Source organism: Leptopilina heterotoma, unplaced genomic scaffold (assembly GCF_015476425.1).
Source record: "Leptopilina heterotoma isolate Lh14 unplaced genomic scaffold, ASM1547642v1 Lhet_113, whole genome shotgun sequence".
NCBI lineage: Eukaryota > Metazoa > Arthropoda > Insecta > Hymenoptera > Figitidae > Leptopilina > Leptopilina heterotoma.
This window is the reverse complement of record NW_025110832.1, coordinates 891,096-909,197: the sequence shown is the minus strand read 5'-3', so window position 1 is coordinate 909,197 and position 18,102 is coordinate 891,096. Positions and strand designations below refer to the sequence as shown.

The window sequence follows — 18,102 nt, the reverse complement described above, 5'->3', positions numbered from 1 at the left end:
TTTTTATAATTACTATTTCGAAAACGAAGAAAAACATTTTTGCCAAATTTCAATAGAATCATTATGTTCTTAGGAAAATATTTGCAAAACCACAAATTTTTTTAGATGACCCGACAAAAAAGTTGTAAGTGGAAAAAAATGTGGAATTTTTTCAAGAAAAAAATTTTCAAAATCACTTATTAATCACCTTATTAATAAGCACATATATTTAATGAAATCCACTAATTCTTAAATAGAAATTTATGTTTCAAGCATTTAATTCTAATAATGAATTACTGTCAGAATTCTTATTGTATATAGAATAAGGTGGATGGGGTGGATGGTCACCTTACTAATTTGAAATAGTTAAAAAATACATTAATTAGTAGTTTTTTTAAATTAAAAATTAGCTGGAACTGTTAATAATTCAGGTATATAGTAAATGAATTCGCACTCTTTCATTATTAAAAAAAACTTATACTTAGATTTAGAAAGCATTCCTAATATAGAAAAAAATTAAAATTTTTTCATATATTCTTCAAAATTTAAAATTATTTTATTCTAGAGCTGTGCAAAATTCGAACCGAACCGAGTTTAGTTCGGTTTTGGGGCGCCGAAATGTCGAATGTCGAATATTCGACATTCGAACTGAGCGACTGAAATGTCGAATTTTAGAATTCGACATTTTAGCGTACTAAAACCGAACACAACTCGGTTCGGTTCGAATTTTGTAGTAACTCGAATGTCGAATGTTCGACATCCGAACTGGGCTAGTTCGAATGTCGGTGGGCGAAAAAATTCGAACAGTTCGGTTCGAATTATTTTGCACAGCTTTATTTTATTCTAATAATTTATTCCCGAAAATTACTTCTGCATTTCTATATCCTTAAATTGAACGCAGAATTTATGCAAAAGATATTAGTTCCTTTCTATTCCAAAATAGACTTTGGGCTCCACCTTTTTATGAATAAAAACAACCCTTATCAAATCTACTAAAGAACGAAAATTCTTAAAATTTTACATTTTTATTTTCCTATTTAAGGGATTTAGATTAATTATTATTGGGCTTTTCAAAAACTACTTTATACTTTTTAATCGGTCCCCACCCTTTGGTAAGAAACTACCCTTATTACATGTACTAAAAAAATAAAATGCTTAAAACTTAACATTTTTATTGTTCTTTTTAACGGATTTATAGCTTAATTATTTTTGGCCTTTTTCATCAACCGGCTCGGTACTATAGTTGCCAGTACCGATACATATCCATATTTACCACCTGGCCGGTACCTGGACGCATGATTATTCCCCAAATGTCATTTTTCCGAAATGTCATTTTTGCGAAAAGCCATTTTTGCGAATAGTCATTTTTGCGAAAAGCCATTTTTGCGAAATGTCATTTTTACGAATAGTCATTTTTGCGAAAAGCCATTTTTACAATATAGTAATTTTTGCGAAAAGTCATTTTTACGAATTTTCATTTTTGCGAATCGACATTTTTACGAATCGCCATTTTTACGAATTGTCACTTTTGCGAATCGACATTTTTACGAATCGCCATTTTTACGAATTGTCACTTTTGCGAATCGACATTTTTATAAATTGTCATTTTTGCGAAAAGTCATTTTTGCGAAAAATACAATTGTAAATTTCTAGGTATATATAGATTCACTATTGTATTTTTCGCAAAAATATCGATTCGCAAAAGTGCGACAATTCGTAAAAATGGCGATTCGCAAAAATAGCTTTTCGCAAAAATGACAATTCGCAAAAACGACAATTCGTAAAAATTACTTTTCGCAAAAATGGCTATTCGCAAAAATGACATTTCGTAAAAATGTCGATTCGCAAAAGTCACAATTCGTAAAAATGGCGATTCGCAAAAATGACAATTCACAAAAATTAAAATTCGTAAAAATGACTTTTCGCAAAAATTATTAATCGCAAAAATGACTATTCGTAAAAATGACATTTCACAAAAATGGCTTTTGAGTTATTTCACGTCAGAAATATCACGATTTGCAAAGGGTCTGCCGATTTTCGCAAAACTTCGTGGGATTATAGTTCTATATGTATAAGAGACTTCTTTCCCACAAATTTTTTCAAAAAAAATTCAAAATTGTTGAAGATACGCCATTTTGAATTTTAATATTAATTTTGTAAAATTTTTAATATCTCGGAATATTGTTTATGGATTTTTATGAAATTTACACATTTTTCAGGTAAAAGTATTTACTTTAAAATGCAAATAAAGTTAATAAAGAAAAATTAATTTTTAAATAAAAAAATAAAAAAAACTTTTTTAAACAATTTTTTGTTTATTTACTCCTCTCTGAGAAAAATGTTATTAACATATTTGGATTCCTCATGAATTCACCTTTAATTTCATAAAAAAAATTGATGGAGACTCAACTGGTTCGGGAGATATTGAAGTTTTTGTAAAAAATAGGTCTAGTTGCAGCGGCAATGCACGGCTATGGTAACGTACTACGGTACTTGTGCAGTATGGTGCTATGGCGCAGCGACGCTTTTTTTTACAAAAACTTTAATATCTCCGGAACCAGTTGAGTCTCCATCAATTTTTTTTTATGAAATTAAAGATGAATTCATAAGGAATCTAAATATGTTAATAAAATTTTTCTCAGAGAGGAGTAAGTAAACAAAAAATTGTTTTAAAAAATTTTTACATTCTCATCACATGAGAAAGTATTAGTTTTCAATTTTTTTATTTAAAAATTAATTTTTCTTTATTAACTTTATTTGCATTTTAAAGTACATACTTTTACCTGAAAAATGTGTAAATTTCATAAAAATCCATAAACAATATTCCAAGATATTAAAAATTTTACAAAATTAATATTAAAATTCAAAATGGCGTATCTTCAACAATTTTGAATTTTTTTTGAAAAAATTTGGGGGAAAGAAGTCTCTTATACAGAACTATAATCCCACGAAGTTTTGTGAAAATCGGCAGACCCTTTGCAAATCGTGATATTTCTGACGTGAAATGCCTCCTTTCGCAAAAATGACTATTCGCAAAAGTACAGTTCGGAAAAATGACATTTGGGGAATAATCATGCGTCCCGCCGGTATCATGCCGATCGTCAGTGCTGAACACCTTCAACTTTTCTGCCTGGGTCGATCCATCGGTCATAGAATAAAATTCAATGAAAATTGAGAGAGTTACAGTAGATTAAACATGAAAATTTTGATAATTTTTATAGTGATGCATAACGATACGAGATTTTCAATTATTTCACTTCATATACTGATCGTTTTCAAAAAATGTTAAAAAAATAAATATCGTTCATTCATTTGTTTTTACATTCTCATCATATGAGAAAGTATTAGTTTTGGTCGAAAATTGACTTTCGCTAATTTCATGAAATCTCGACGTTTTGTTTTATATATAGATCGTACTGAAATATCGATCGACTCCGAACGATATTCTCATTCTCGGTTTTTATAATAAAGATTTATTCTTCAATGACAGAACAAAATAAAAAAAAATAATTTTACCAGGGGACTATTTAAAAAGCAGTCACTTGTTAAAAAACCGTATTTTCACTAAAGATTAAGGAAACTCAAAAAAAAGAAAATTTTCATCATTTTACTTTTGTAAATTTACACTGTAAATAATAAAATGAATCTAAAGTTACAAAATTTAATTTATTCTTCTTTGGTGTATTTTGAGTATATTTCAATACATGGTTGCCACAAAATGATAAATATAAAGTTCCAGGCTTTTTCCAGGATTTTCCAGGTCAACAGAAGATGAAAAATTATTCTTTGAGCAAACTTTATCTTCTGCTTACTAACAGTTGCTAGTACTAAAATTGTTTACTGGTTCCAAACTTTTGCTAGAACAATTCCAATAATTATCTGAATCATCAAAATTAATTTATCTCACAATTCATAAAAAGTAGAACCACAGCCGATAATCTAGCAGAAGATGAAAAAATTTTTTTGAGCGAACTTTATCTTCTGTTTACTAAAATTTGTTAGTACCAATATTGCTTACCCATTGGGCACAGGGACGTCTGTCAATATCGACTCATCGATATTGTTTTCGTAATTTGGACTTTTGAAATTTCCAAACAAGCCAGATGCGGTCAATTTGTTATAAACAAATGAAGAAAAATTCATGTTCATAAGAAACTAATATCTCCATTCGATTCTACGCAAAACATTCTACTAAAAATCAGTTTTTCTTCATTTGTTTATAACAAATTGTTTAAAAAAAATTTCTATCAAAATTTTTAATGTCAAAAATTATTCTTAGATCTCATGCCAGGGGTTCCAATAGTTACTTTGTTTATATCTGCGTTTCTGTGCTCATGGGCATTAATGGGTTAAAGACACGGTCCGTGAGAATGTCCTAGTCACCGATAGGACGGTCGCACTTGGGACCTTCCCAAGTGACCCTTTCCCTCTTGTGATTGTCCAATCGCTCTCTGGATCTTTCTCATGGTTCGTGCGTCTGTTATACTCAAACAGTTTAATTTTTGCTCTTGTCAAAAGTGCTTTTTTAGTGGTCTTTTTATTTTAATATTTAAATACTTGCTTCTTATTACTTTTTAGTCAAATAAGGTGTAGTTACCAACTTTGACACTTTATTTTACAATTTTCTTAAAGAAAGTGTAAAAATGTTAATTTTTACGGAAATGAGACATGCCAAAAAATTACGATTTTAGTGTATGGTTTGTTTACATTTCACAACTTGGACCGCATGTTTAACGTTACGTTTAAAGGGAGGTGTTCGGATAAGTATCACGAAATAAAATTAGAAAATATGCGACAATGAAGACTTCTTTATTTTTTTATGTAAAAAACACCTAAAGTTCATCTTTAAAAAAAAATTAGAAAAAAAAGAATTTTAATTAGTAAACCACTGGTACATCAACCTTACTACTATTCAGTCATTAGACGCTTTCATAGTCTCAGTTCCGACTAGTTGACAGACTAATCTGTTATAATGTTAATATAGTAAAAACTCAATTTAGAAAAACGCATTTTTTTATTAAACATATAATTTCTCAAAACTAGAAAGCTGACTTTTTTTTATCGTTTAAACGTTCTTATGTTAATGTTTGAAATTTGAAAATCATATAATGTCCACAAAAATATTTATTATATATTTATAAGTGACAAGCGTATAATATATTACACATAACTTAAAGTTTTAAAGTTCTTAGAAATAATGTAAGAAAAGAATTGTACTTTTACATTGTTATGCTGCACTGTAAAAAAAGATTTGTAATAAATTGTTTATTTCTTAATCTTATTACTTCCAAGTTTCGTTAACAACGATTTTGTTAAATCTCAACAAATTGAATCTCTAGAAAGCTATACGTTCTATTTAAAAAAATTTTAATTCGAAAATGGAAAAAGTTGTTGCTAAATAGTCTTACATGTTTCATTAATTAAAAGATAAACTTAAGAAAATATTTACTATTTAACTAAAAAACAAAACATGAAGGTAAATATTTTTTGTTTAAAAAAATAATAACATATATTTAAAAAAAATTTCCTGTATAATTTAAAACTGAAGAATATCGAATTTTCTGTAATTCAAAAATTCTGTAGGCCTGACTTTAATTCATAAAATGTTAAAAAATATTAAAACGTCTGTTCTTCAATGTTTCAATAGCTTTTTGTGGAATTGAATAAATTCCGATTTATTGAGTGTTAGCTTTATATTAATAAAAGAATTATAATATATAAATATTATACAAAGTATTCCTAGTATACAAATGTAGGTTGTTTGGTTGTAATATACGTGAAATATTTACTTTTCTATTTTTTTACATTTAAAGAAAGAATTTTCGCAACCTTGAGAGATTTGCATGTGAGTGAAAAAACACATTTAGCGTTGAATCGATGAAAAATCGACATTTTCGTAGTAGTGCAGCTTAATTTAAGATTTAACCTTCTACTTTACATTAGATTAGAGACAAAATTCTTCTGAGAATTGTACTTCTTTACGCCTAACATTCAATAGAGTTTTTGGTTTGCCACAAACCAAAGTATGAATTCTAAGTTACTGTCTAAAGCTCTAAATTTCTGAACTGAAATGTTTTATAAAATTAGTGTGAGAAATAGTAACAGGAAAAACTGCCATTGTATATATATTTAGTTTTAAATACTACAAAGACAAAACTGAAAATTAATTCACTTTTTTAAAAATATTTTCGTAACTTTAACAGTCTCTAAAAATATTAATTCAAAATTCTGTAAAAAAAATAATAACTTAAAAACTGAATCGATCATTGAGGGTTCTGCCAGTTACGCCAAGATTTCCAGATAGGCTGTACATGACTTCACTAAAACTTCTGTCATCCATGTTTAGAGACGACTCCAAACTCAGTATGCTGCGATTGCGGGATCTTGAGCGGGATCTGGATCGCCTTTGTTGAGTGAAGGATTGATTTCGACCAAGCTGTAAACATGATGAATATTACACACTTTATCAGGTTAAAAGTCTTCGATGCTCTCTACTAAAATTCTTCTTTAAATCTATTATTTTTAATCATTTTTTACCAAGTCCTTTAAAAATCTTCAAATCAATTTGTTTACAATTCAACTTTACGAAATTTCGATTATTCGCAAATTCTTCAATTAAATATACATGGGTGTCTGGGTGATTCTCCGCGTAGCGCACAATTTAATGTCCCTCATGTTTTTTAAGAAATCAGTTTCATATATTCTAATAAATTCAACGTGGATAACTTATTTCCATGATAACAAATAAAAGTCTATAGTCGTTTTCATTTAAAAGTTTATAATTTTACTTAAAAATCTGTTTTAAGGTGCCAAAACGTCATGGTGTAATCAGTCCCCACTACCATTTCATATATAAAATGTTATTTTTTTAGTAAAATATAATAATAAATATAATGAATATTGACATTTTCTTATTGTCTAAATTAGTAGAATTGAAAAAAACAAAACACTTGTGGAAAAAAAATTTATTTTTTAATATTTTTGTAGATATTTCTTGTCCCCCGTTTTCGCGTCATGGTCTAATTACTTTGTAAAATTGCCTAATTTACATAAAAAATCAAATCGAAAAATTACTTAACATTAATAAACTCTCCTAAGTAAAGTACTAAAAAAGAAATTAAAAAAAAATTTATTTTTCTGTTTTATATGTGTTACAAGCATGAAAGTTGCATAGGGAATCACAGAATCGTCATGGTCGAATCATAATATATTTGCAATAAAATGAATAATTATTTAAATTTTACCTCAAAACAAGTTTAGTATAGTATAAAGTAAGTGAAAGCAAAAGACGTGGAAAAAAAGAATTTCTGAAATCGATAATAATTTGCTTAAAAATTTAGTTTTTCTTGTGCGTCATGGTCGAATCAGAGCGTCATGGTGTAATCAATTTAACATGGGTGTTTATTGTAAAAAAGAAAATTATAATTATTTTGTCTGGCCCACCACAAATATTTCGTTCTCGAATATTGAACTTTAAAATTCTATATCGACTTTTACTTAATTTGAAAAAAAAATTTCAAAAAGAGTAAAATCCAAATTGTGCGCTACGCGGAGAATCACCCACATCAGAAAATAAAATCTTTAAATAATTAAAAAAAATTCAATTAAACTTTTTCAAAAGAATTAATTCAACAGAACTGTTAGTTAAAAGTATGAAAAATTCAAATTTTCAAAGATTTTAATTTGAAACCATTTCAAAATTCAATTATTTCTAAAAATTTACACAATGAAGCTTTTAATATTTCATTATTATCTACAATATTTTTTTTACTAAAATTCAGTTTTAATTCAATGTTTATTAGAAAATTCAATTATTTAAATAAAAAAATAAACAATTTATTAAATAATTGAATGCTTCTTCAAATTTAATTCTCACAAAGAATTTTATCAACAAATTTTATCAACAAATTTTTAAATAAATTGAATTTTTTCGACGAATTTTAATAACAGGATTGCCACAGGTCAGGAATTAAGAATCAGGAAATTAAGAGAAAAGTCAGGGAATATTATTAAAAGTACTGGAAAAATATTCAATTTCTGAATTATGAACTTTACAGATATAAAATTTTTAAAAATTTAACTTTAAAAAAATTCTTCAAGACAATTCAATTATTATTTTCAATTCTCAGTGCAATTTCAATCAAGTTTCTCGAAAGAAATTAAATAATTTAATTATTTTCAAAATTTAAATAAAATTCTATCCAAAAATTAAATTGTTTAAAGTTCAGAATTATAAAAAGTTACAAAAAATACAAGTAATATAAAAATTAATATAAAAAGTTATCAAAAATGTTATCTTTTAAAATAGAAAAAACTTCATAAAATTAACGCAAAATTTGAATTATAAAATCTCCAGAAGTTATATTATAGTTTTTTGAAACATTTTTATTATACGTTTTTTTAAATTAGTTGAAGTTTTGAATATTTATATTTAAGAAAAATTTTCAAATTATTGAAACTTCATAAAATTTAATTTTAAACTAGGTGGATTTAAAAAATTTTTAGGTGAACATTTTTTGTTTAATAAATAATTTAGGAACTTTCTGAAAAATTATTAAAAATAATTGAATTGGAGTAGAATTTTTATTAGAAGTTCTAGAAAAAAATTGAATTGAAATTTTGAAAATAATTTTGGGGAAATTACAGTAACAATTCTTATAAATTATTAAATTACAAAGAATTTGAAAATTGAAATTTTTTAAAATCTTAATTTATGTGGAAAAATAATATTAATGATTAAATATTTATTAAAAAAAACTTTTAATGCTCCGAATAATTTTACAATTAAAAATATTAAAAAATAAATGTATTACAAACATTTTTTTGTGTATCTGATTATTTTTAGATTCGATTAAAATATTTTTTAGGGTCAGGGAAAAAATCAAAGTTCTGTCTAGAAATCAGGGAAAAGTCAGGGAAAACAAAATCAAATTTTTGTGTCAACCCTGAATAAAATTTTTAAGAATAATTCCATTTCACGAGGAATTCGATTTAAAAATTGTATTAAAAATAATTAAAATTCTGCGATGAGTTTTATAATTTATGAAAATAATTGAATCCCTGTAAAAAATTTTATTATTTATGAAAATAGTTAAATGTTTGCCTAGAATTTTATCAAAATTTTCGTTTAAATAATTGAATTCTTTTGGAAAATTTGATTAAGGGTTCATACCACTTTGTCATCTTCAAAAAAGCAAAAATTTTTTTATTATGGATTTCGAAAGTAAAATATGTCAAAAATGTGGTGTAAAATTTTTAGAAAGATCCCAGCAGTCAAAATATATTTTTTTCAATACTATTTGAGCGCGTACACGGCTATGTAAGTATACAACACCAACTTTAAATGCGTTTTTCTCAAAACCACATTTTTTCATGCTGCGTGATGTTTTTCTCGGAAACTACTGAACCGATTCTCAAAATTTTTTTACGAAAATCTTCGTCACATGGGTGGGTATCGCCGGAACTAGAATTATTTAAAAATATTAATTTTTACTATTTTTTTAAACCGAAAAACTGCCAAAAAAACCTTAATTTTCGAAAAAAAAATTTTTAATTGCCGACATTTTGTTATTTTTGCATAAAAATTAAAAACTCTAGTTCGGGCGATAGGCACAGTTCTACTGAAGATAAATCAATTTGAATTTTGTGTTTTAGATTTTTCTAACCTAAGAAATCAATCCCGCAGCTGGCATCGGTATTTTTAGCAGGTCTAAAATTATTGTTAAATTTTAAATAAACAAATAATATTTTTTACATAAAATAAGGTTTTTTATAAAGTTAAAGAGTGTATTTATTGAACTAAAAAAATGCAGATTAATATAATCCATAGGAATCGTAAAAAAAATTCTAGAAAATAGCTTCATTTTCAAGCGTGTAAAGTGGTATGAACCCTTAAAATAGTAGATATGAAAAATCATTAAATTGAGGAAAATTTTAGAAATAATTGAAATTTTGCAAAGAATTTCATTAAAGTTTTTGAAAATAATTGGATTTTGGTAAAGAATTTTATTATTTATGAAGATAATTTAAATTTTGACGAGAATTCTTAAACATTTTTTAACATAATTGAATTTCTAGGAAAAATTTTATTACTTATTTGAAAATACCTAGTTTATTAGAAAATAGGCAAACAAAAAAAACACCAAAATTCAGAATTTTCTTATGAATTCTGAAAATTTAATTTTTTTCAGTACTTTTAATAAAAATTCCTGACTTTTTCCTAAATTTCCTTGCTTGCTTGACCTGTGGCAACCCTGATAATGTTTCAAAAATTTGCAAATATTTTCAACTCACCACATTCAGATTTTGCATACTCTGCCGAAAAGTTGATCTTCCTCTTGATAATTGATGAGGGTTACCAATATTTTCACTGTTTTGTCTTTGAGATAGACTTAAAGGTTGCTGTCCGATTTCATGAGAAAATGGAGAACCCAACGTACAAGTGAAATTCACGTTTGAATTGGCGTTCATCTGAGTAGAACTGGAAAATTACAAAATCTTCTTAAAAAAATTTGTACTTTCGAAAAAATAACAAATATAAAGGACAACAAAATCGATTTTTTTTAAATCCTTGACCAGAAAGTCCCCTTAAATAAAAATGAACGAAGAAATGAATACTTAGCATACTTAAGTCTTAACAGTTTTTGTTCATACTGCTGTCGCCTTTGTGCTCGTACTATCTGATCTGATCTTAGTCCACCAATGTTAAATCGATTTTGGGACGTTAAAATTTGTTGTCGGCGCTCTAACGCTCTTTGTTGAAGAGATCTCAAAGATTTCACACCTCCTGCCATCTAGAACATACAGTTGCTTATGTAGTTTAATTCAATTTCAAATATTAAACAAGAATTTTAATCAGAACATTTGTAATTTCTAAAATTTTATGTCTTGAGAATTAATTTTGTCGTAAGAATAGTATATTTTCAAAATTATTTTCATCGTTTCAATTCAATTATTAATTTCTAGAATTTTTAACTAAAATTTTTCTTTACATCAATTATTGTTCATAATTTTTTAAAAAGTACTATGAGAATTATCAAATCCATATTTCATAAGAATTCAATTTTACAAAATTTCAATTATTCCGAAATTCATCAATTTAATATTAGAAAATAAAAACTTTAAATAATTTCAAAAAAAAAATCAAATTCAACTTTTTCAAAACAAATTAATTCTACAGAATTGTTAGTTAAAAGTATAAAAAATTCAAATTTTTAAAGATTTGAATTTGAAACCATTTCAAAATTCAATTATTTCTAAAAATCTACACTATAAAGCTTTTAATATTTAATTATTATCTACAATATTTTTACTAAAGTTCATTTTTAAATCAATGTTTATTAGAAAATTCTACGAGAATTAAATTATTTAAATACAAAAATAAATAATTTATTGAAAAATTTAATATTTTTAGAAATTGAATTCTTATAAAGAATTTTAGCAACAGATTTTTAAATAATTGAATTCTTTCGACGAATTGTAATAAAATCTTTAAGAATAATGACATTTTACGAGAAATTCAATTAAATTTGTATATAAAAAATAATTGGAATTCTGCGATGAGTTTTATTATTTATGAAAGTAATTGAATTGTTGCGAAGAATTTTATTAAAAAATTTTAAATAATTGAATTTCTTCGAAAAAGTTTATGCCAATTCTTTTTTAAATAATATTGAATTCTTGTGAAATTTTTATTATTTATGAAAATAATTGAATCCCTGTCAAAAATTGTATTATTCATGAAAATAATTGAGGGCTCGGATCGAAGAACCGACGCTTGTAAACGCACAGAACATTGCGAAGCGTCGGTTCTTCGATCCGAGTCCTCAATTGAATGTTTGCGTAGAATTTTATCAAAATGTTCTTTAAATAATTGAAATTTAGAGTTTTTAATTAAAATTCTTCTATAACTTAATTATTGTTAATAATTAATTAAATATATGTATATATTAAAAAATGTAACTAATTTCACAAGAATTTGAATTATTAAAATTTTTCAAAAAACTGAGTTCTTTAAAATTTCTAATTAAATTCATTAAAAATTGAAATTTTCTAAAATTTAAAATTTAAACATTTTGAAGTTCATCTATTTATGAAAATTGTAAACGCAACTCTTTTAAATTTCAATTAATTTTTAAATATTTAAGTAAAATTATTCATTAAATAATTTATCAGTTGTCCTAAACTATTTTAAATTCAATTAGTTTTTAGAAAGTTTGCAAGACAATTTCATGAAATTTCGAATAATTTGAAAATTGTTCATTAAAATATACCTTCATAAAAAAAAGGATTTTCAAAAAAATGTGAATAAAAATGTTTCAAAAAACTAACTCATTCAGAATTTTTAATTGAAATTTTTTTAAATTCAACGAATTGATATTAATGTAAAATACGGTTTTTTTAAATTTATTTTCTATGAGAAACAGAATTTTACTTATTTTAATGTCACGTTCTATTTAGAATTTAAAAATTAATTTTTAGAAATTTCGTATCACTTTTGTTCTAATTTGTAAAATCTCTATAATTTCCATTTATTAATTACGATTTTTAACTAAATTATTTTTAAATTTTGTTAAAAAATTTGCATAAATTCTATTTCTTATTATAATTTTTAATGAAATCTCAAGTATTTTTTTTAAAGAATTAAATTTTCGTAAATTTTATTTTTTAATCATATACTTATTGTGATCGTCATTACAGAAACTGAATATTGTTAGGAAATTTTTTTTTTGAAAACTACCTTTATTAGAAGAAAGAAAATAAGAAAATCATCTTCATTAGAAAAAAAAAATTTTGAAAAATGAAAAATTAGAAAATACGTTTTAGAAAAACTGTTCTCTTTACTTTTCGTTGCCTCTCAGTATCATATCATAAATATGAAAAAATGATACTGAAAATTTTAGTAAACATACCCCGATTGCGTTTTGTAAATTCATTCTCTGATTTTGTCGCTGCAGTAGAAGTTGTTTAGCCCTTTTGACTCTGTTGCGATAAGCAATTTGTGCTGGACTTTGATATCCCAATCTATTGTAAACCGAATTAGGATCTCTTAAATTAGACATACTATTGGAATTGCCTTTAAGAGTACTTCGATTGATGAAAAATCCGCCGTGTCCAAAAGATGGATTTATTTGACTCTTGTTGCGATTCAATGCAAGTCTGTTGCCTACAGCTCTTCTCTTGGGCCCAAATCCTCGGTTCACAGAAAATGCTTCTCTGGTATATGTTTTGAAATTCCGATTCAAATTTAAGCTACTGCGACTTCTAACGATTCCACCTTTTTTGTTGTATCTTTTTCTCACAAAACCTCCACGAAGCTTCGTGGTTCCCTGTCTCCACGACATGATTTTTTTAAATTGAGATTGATTTTGTTTTTTCGGTCTTTGATTGCCGCCCTGGATTCCTGGTTTCAAACCGCGAGATTTCTTCACTCCTCCTTTTACACTGGCTACGCCACTCTTTTTTTTCTTCTTGTCCAACTTTATGATCTCATCTGAAAAGAAGAAACGTGAATTTTTATAGCAAACAAATAATCTAGAATTTCAATTTCATCAACTATTACAATACAACTTGAACATAGTTGCATATCATTTTTAAGGTACAAGTGAGGTTTTTATACACAAGCAAAAAAAAAAAAAAATAACGGCCCATTATTTTCTAAAATTTTAACTGAAATGTTTTTATATCAATTCCTATCAGAATTTAATTATTCTATTTAAATAATTCAATTTTCATAGTTGAATTCTGAGAGGAATTGATTTTAAAAAAATTTCAGTCAAAATTTTAAAAAATAATTGACCGTTATTTTTTTTAATTGTATTTTCAAAAATACAATTACATTTATAGATAATTTTTAAAGATAAAAAAAATAAAATTCTTTAAAATTTAAAACTGATTTTAAAAGTTTACAAAATTTCCAATTGTTTCAATTTTTGTAAAATTATTTTCGGCAATTCAAGTATATCTTCACAAAATTTTAATTACTATTTTTCAAAAACTTAATTCTATTCAGAATTTCCAAATTAAATTAAATCTTTCAAATTTCATTCATTTTTGTAAAATAAATATTTAAATACTTATTTTTCTTTATTTTCTTAAAATTTCAAAATACTTTCAATGTAAAACTATTTAAAAAATTTTTTATGAAAGTTTAAATTGCAAGTCTTCCAAAATTTATTTATATTTTGGAATTTTTTAACAAAATTATTCAAAATTTTTAAGAAAGCCAACAAATTAATAATTTTTATATTTAAATATTATTATACTTTTACAGCAATTAGAATTTCAAAGATTTCAATTTAAAAACTTTTTGAAATTTAATTATTTCTAAAAAATCCTACCTACTTTAACATTTCTATTTATTTTCTAACGTTTTAACTATACAATTCTTTTTTAAATCAATTATCAGAATTAAACTACGAGAATTCAATTATTTAAATACAAAAATAATTAATTATTTTTAAAAATTGCAACTGTATACCTCTTTATTGAGTTTTTGAAATTTGGGTTAAATTTTCTTACTTCACTTATAGATTATCTCGATTATTATTATATATAATTTTTTTATTTGGAAATTCATTTGTTTATTTTTCTAATTTCTGATCATAATTTTATTAACATTTTTTTGTATTTTTTTTATATATTATAAAAATTATGATCTGAAATTAGTTCAAGAAAAATAAAGAAATAAATTTTCAAATAAAAAAATTGGATAATAATTGTATTTTCTAGCATTTTCAGTTAAAAAATAATTTTTTTTTAAAAATCCTTCCAAAGTTGTAAAAATCAATGTTTTCATTTGGCAATTTTTTTATAGATTCAAAAACATCTTTTCTACAAAATTACGCATGGACTTTAAAATCTACCAATTTTTAAGAAAAATAAAAATTCAAAAAGGGTCAAAATATTTTCTGACCGATTTTATTTTATGACTATTGAATTCCCCACAAAAAGTACCTTAAAAATAATTTTGTAGAATATTTAAATTATTTTTTTGATATAATTCAAAATATCGGTGTACTTCAATTATTCAAAACTTGAATAATTTTGTTAAATAAATATTTAAATATTGTTGATATTCTTTTAATCGATTATCAGAAGAGTAATAAATGAAACACTATTTCATTAGATGTACAACGTTTCGGCTATATATATTAAATAAATAACTATATATTAAATATTTAAATACTTTTTATTTACTTTTCAACGGCAAATAAAATTTAAGAAATTTTAACTTAAAACCTTCTGAAATTTAATAACTTCTAATAAAATTACAACTATAACCCTTTCAAAATTCAATTACAATTTTTTATAATAATTGTTACCGTCTATGTTTTTCTTTAAAGTTATTAAGGTATAATATTTTTAAGAAAAATTGACCCTTTAGAGAATCTTAATTAAAAATTTCCAACATGATCGTTTTCTCAAAAATGTAAATAATTATTCTAAAAAATTTTAATATTATTTTTTGTATATAGGTATTTGAATTTTCGGAAATGTGCCTAATTGAAAATATTGAAAATAATTGAGTTTACGAAAATTTGAATGAAAAAATTCGAAGAATTACTTTTTTCAAAAATATTTCTTATATAATTTTTAGAAACTAATTTTCAATTATTAAATTTTGCATTTGAAGATTTTTTATTAAAATTTTTGAGAAGTTAATTATTTTCAAAATTTGCAATTAATATTCAAAGTTGATTTTCAAAAATGTTAATAAAGTACTGGAATAAAAAAATAAATTATTTTCTATTAAATTTTACAAAATTGAATTATTTAAAAATTTTGTAATTAGAGGTGTATTTAAAAAATTCAATTACCGTAAAAAAATTTTTCAAAAATAACTTTTGAAAGATTCAAGTTACTTTTTAGTTTGTAAAAATAAAAGTAAGTTGCATTTTATACTAAAAATATTTTGTTGCAATATTTGGAAGAAAAGTAAAAAAAGTCACAATTTTTTAAAATAAGTAAAAAAAGTTGTAATATCCGAGGCCTGTATTCCTTGCATTGAAACCTATTAATAAATCTGTAGAAAGCTTAAATCGTACCCTAAATCTATATATAAAATCTGTTTCTAAATTTAAACAAATTTTAATTTCTACTTTTTTTTATTAAAATAAAACATTTTATATCTTATATAAAAGTCACAATTTACTTGAATTTTTTAAAATTAATTAATCGTTATGTTTAAAATTATAAAAAATTATAAATCGTTTAAATTTAAAAAAAACTCTTTTTCTGAGAAATTTATTTTTGAAGATGAAAGAAGTTTTTTTCCTTTTTTAAAAAATGTGTTAAAAAAGATAAAATAGTGTGAACTGTGTCAAAAATCTAATTTGTATATAAAAACTTGGACAGTTACGATGTGTATTAGATAAGAAAAGCAAAAAATGTCCTTGAGATGAACATATAATTCCAGTTTTAAAGATGTTTTGATACCTCTTTAATAAAGGGAATTTTTACCCGTTAGAACCGCAAAAGATTTCATCCAACAAGACGGCGAGAAAGAAATATTTTTTGCCCTTGTTTTGATTAAATGTTAGTTCATTGAAATAAAATTGTATAAGCCATGCGTCTCAGTACTTGCACTCATAATATTATTTATCATTATTAGTGCAGCAAATGTCGAGAATTCCGTTTGGCTGCATTTTATTGATAATAAACACGATTGTAACAATTATAAAGACAATAGTCTTATAACCTCAACTGTATCAGTAATTGACGTGCATGCCATTTAAAAATTACACTGTAATGAAAAAGAGGAGTTTTCTAAACCCGAGATGAGAATGTCCTTGATTTATAAAGTCAGGCGTTAGTGACGAAGATGTGATCAGGTTGACGAATAAAAGAATTTACTTCAATTTAAACTGTAAACTTCATTCTATTCATGTAAATGTAGATTTTCACAGAGCTACATTTTCTCAAAAAAATCATAATAAATGTAGTTTTTTAAAACTAATTTCTAAATGATTTTCTTTTCCAATTATAATATTATTAATCTATATTATTAATATACTGAATTCAGTTTTAATTGCTGGAACAGCGTTATTTTGGAGAAAATTTTGTTATGCGAAGAATAATATTTTTGTTTGAAAAATAAAAAATGCCATATTATCGCCATATTGGTATGCATTCAATATACTTTGGAGTTCTATTATTCTGTGTTTAATTTTCAACACTTTAAGGGATTAAAATTTTGTCACTTACCAAGAGACATATTGACTTTTGCGTCAATGTCCGACATTGCACTGTATTTTAAGTAAAAACTTTTATATACTAATAATAATATCAGATATGAAAGATGATGGAGACGAATTTCTGCACTTCAAAACATAAATGAACATAAAAGAGCACATCTATAAACAGAACAAAGTTAGGGTGGACCCACAATATGAATTCATTTCATGCTTAAGTTAAGGCTAGTACACAGCAAACTGGGAACATAAAGGTAGTAGCGGTAGTAGGTGTTGCGCAATTTCAAACAGTGGTCGCCTTTTAAAAATGGCTGCTTGAACGTAAACATAATTTCAAAAGGATTTTGCTACCAATTTGGACAATTATTGCAAAATAGGGAAAAATACCAGTTATCCTGAAATTCTGTTCTTTCATTTGTGCACAAGAAATTGAAAATCCAATATAATACACGACGTCAGGAAGTAAAATGAGAAAATTAGATGGGCCCATTAGGTGGTGCCCTCTGGTGTCAATTTTATGTATCGCGCATTTGTTTAACTTTTTCCTATTTTACTTCCTGTCGTTGTAAATCTAAATAAATCTTTTACTTCTTGCGCGCAAATGAAAAATAGAATATTCAGGATATCTTGTATTTTCTCCGATTTTGCAATAACTGCCCGAAATTGGGAGAAAAATCATTTTCAAATCAAGTATACATTTGAGCAGCCATTTTTAAAAGGCGATCACTGCGGAACACCATTTAGCTCAAAAGAAAGTAAAAATATTCAAAATTTGAAGATAGATTAATTATTAAATCTAGTGAAAAATATTTAACAAAAACCGGATTATTAAAATGTGAAAAAATTTCAAGGCCAACGAAGTAACAAACTATTTCAATTTGTAATATTTTTTTATTTTATGTCTATCCGTAGAAACGTGATAGCTATATTC

The 18,102-nt window shown here is 25.0% G+C and overlaps 1 protein-coding gene across 1 annotated transcript; it reads right to left on the bottom strand.

The window, feature by feature from the left end:
* Positions 1-4,769: 4,769 nt before the first annotated feature.
* Positions 4,770-17,341, bottom strand: LOC122506214. Its single transcript, XM_043618280.1, has 5 exons — positions 17,185-17,341; positions 12,891-13,471; positions 10,606-10,772; positions 10,273-10,459; positions 4,770-6,415 (listed from the first exon to the last, which is right to left on the bottom strand). The coding sequence occupies exons 1-5, from the start codon at positions 17,219-17,221 to the stop codon at positions 6,227-6,229; spliced, it is 1,161 nt and encodes a 386-aa protein (XP_043474215.1). The 5' UTR covers positions 17,222-17,341; the 3' UTR covers positions 4,770-6,226.
* Between the last annotated feature and the right edge of the window lie 761 nt (positions 17,342-18,102).